Genomic DNA, 2,423 nt, shown 5'->3' with positions numbered 1-2,423 from the left:
AAACAGAACTAGAATCTAGGACTCAAGACATTCTGCAGTGGGGGAGGGGGAGTGAGAAAGGTGGGGAGGGGGAGTTAGAAAGGTGAGGAGGGGGTAGGGAGCTATTCCTCGAAAGGTTCTAGAAAGTAGGCAAATTGCCCTAAAGGCAATTCTCTACAAACTAGACTTTGGCAACAAAATTGACGTGTTCCTCTTTAGGGCAATTTGTAAATTCTTTCTCAGATTCCCAGCATTACAGTTTTACCTTTCGTTCCCTATAATTCAATTCTTCACCAACATATCCAGTTTTGTGCCTTTCAAACACAACCAATTCTGTAACTGACTTCCTATTAATAGCAGGTTGCTGGTAGACCCTTGATTTAATTCAATGATGAGTATATTTTCTGAACCAAATTCAGAACCCATAGTCTATATACTTAAGGATCAAGGCAACCCAATGTTTGAAATTAGAATTGTCTCAGATGATCCAGGGTATTAGATTGCTGTATACACATCACTTCCTTGGAAAGCTGTCCTGCAGCCTCCAAACAGTCCACTACCATAAACTCTGCAGTCCACAAAAGCCACAGCCTTACCTTTTGCTAAAAAGCCCCACTACATAAAAAAACTGCCAGGCAGCCCAAAATTTCAAAACCAGAAAGTCCTTCTTTTTAAGTTATTTTGCTGTCTTTTTAAAAAAATTTTTAAAGAGGTAATAATACATTAGCATGGTTCAAAAGTCAAACTGTGCAAAACGCAATATATAGCAACAAGTCTACCTCCCACTCCCTTCCGCTGTAACCAAGTTCTCTATCCCAGAGGAAACAAATAATCATGGGTTTTTTGTGTGTGAATACTTGCAGAGATATTTTATGCAACTACAAGAAAATACAAACCATATTCTTTAAAAAAAAAAAAAGTTCAGTTTTTTCTGGTTACGAAATCAATATATGTTCCAATGCTTTTACCATTACAAATTATGCTGTAACGATCATCTGTGTAATGATATCTTGGTTCCAAATTTCATTTCATTAAACTACAGTCCGATAAGGAAAACTCCTGTGTTCTGTAAAACATTTGAAATACTCCTAGAAGGTGCACCTCGTTATGCTATTATTAGCTACTCACCACTATAAGAAAGGGCGTTGAATTTGCGGTTAGAATCTTAGTTCGACCACTAAAACATACTTCACCAGTTTCATAAAATAACTTACCGCTCTCTTCGCTTTACGTAATATTGACTACCCAGCATGCACTCTTTACCGCCAATACTTTGAAATGGGGCAGGGGAACTGGATGTAAAAAGGGGGAGGAAAAAAAACCTTCCCTTTCTTCCCTACGGTAAAGGGGCTATGAATTATGGAACCCGTTTCTCCAGGCACTGGAAACCCACTGCCTATAAAATAGGCATGCATCTCGATATAAAGACAGTATTCTATATACATCAATGTTCAGCCCACATCCATCCCTACTCCCCTCTAACCCCTAGAAGTGCCTAGCACACAGTGGGCACACTCCACTTGTCTCCAGTAGGGTGACAACTTGGTGCCCCAGGCCAAGTCCTGCTCTAGTGCGCCCCCTTCTGGCCAACTGAAGAGGAGGCCTCCCCCCTCACCACCACCACCACGAAAAAAAGGACTACATTTCCCTGCACGCCTTGAGATAGACTTCCGGCTGTACGGGAAGGAAATTGACAAACACGTGAGGGTGTCGGGTTGACCGCGCTGCAAAAGGAATAGGAACCTCCAGCTAAAGAGTGATCATGTTTCTGCAGTATTACCTCGACGAGCAGGGAGATCGGGTCTATACGCTGAAGGTAAGGAGAGGAAACTGGTTGTAAATGGTCATGGCAAGAGATACAGATAGGAGGAGCGGTTGAGAACAGCTTTGGGTGCGGGGAACCAAAAAGTTCAGAAGCGAGGCGTGGTAGGACCGAGAGCGCACGACTTCTTGTTCTTACCGTCGCGTCTCCTGTCTTCATGTTTGCCCTTTTTCGTGCTGCCTCTTCCCCATCCACCACTCTTGTACTAAGATTATGTTCTTTCTTTCTCGAGCAGAAATTTGACCCTGTGGGACAACAAACCCGCTCAGCCCATCCAGCTCGGTTCTCCCCAGACGACAAATACTCGCGACACCGAATCACCATCAAGAAACGCTTCAAGGTGCTAATGACCCAGCAACCGCGCCCTGTCCTCTGAGGGGGTCCTTTAAATTTCATGTCTCTTTTGCCGCCTGCTACCCTTCGGAGACTCTGCAACCAAATTCTACAATGTGTGAGCCATGAAGCCTTCTTACCACACATATTGTTTGGAATCAAGCCCCACCTGGCCTTTGATCATGCTTGTATGAAGCACAGTAGCATCCCCCTTAAAAAAAAAAAAGTCTGACTCCTTTTTTCATATTTTGAATTACTGCCGGGTTATTAAAGACAAAATGATTTGAAA

At 43.1% G+C, this 2,423-nt stretch overlaps 1 protein-coding gene across 1 annotated transcript; it reads left to right on the top strand.

Moving 5' to 3' along the window:
- The first annotated feature begins 1,675 nt into the window (after positions 1–1,675).
- On the top strand, positions 1,676–2,423 carry NOP10 (NOP10 ribonucleoprotein). Its single transcript, XM_008588352.1, has 2 exons — positions 1,676–1,795; positions 2,037–2,423. The coding sequence occupies exons 1-2, from the start codon at positions 1,742–1,744 to the stop codon at positions 2,175–2,177; spliced, it is 195 nt and encodes a 64-aa protein (XP_008586574.1). The 5' UTR covers positions 1,676–1,741; the 3' UTR covers positions 2,178–2,423.

The sequence above is a fragment of the Galeopterus variegatus genome, unplaced genomic scaffold, assembly GCF_000696425.1.
Source record: "Galeopterus variegatus unplaced genomic scaffold, G_variegatus-3.0.2 Scaffold4786, whole genome shotgun sequence".
Classification (NCBI taxonomy): Eukaryota; Metazoa; Chordata; class Mammalia; order Dermoptera; family Cynocephalidae; genus Galeopterus; species Galeopterus variegatus.
Note: the sequence above shows the minus strand (reverse complement) of the source record. Positions and strands in the feature narration are given on the sequence as shown.

Excerpts from the sequence above, each read along its gene's own strand:
- NOP10 (XM_008588352.1), top strand. The coding sequence starts at position 1,742 with ATGTTTCTGCAGTATTACCTCGACGAGCAGGGAGATCGGGTCTATACG. Across the intron at positions 1,796-2,036 it reads ATCGGGTCTATACGCTGAAG|AAATTTGACCCTGTGGGACA; the intron begins GTAAGGAGAGGA and ends TTTCTCGAGCAG.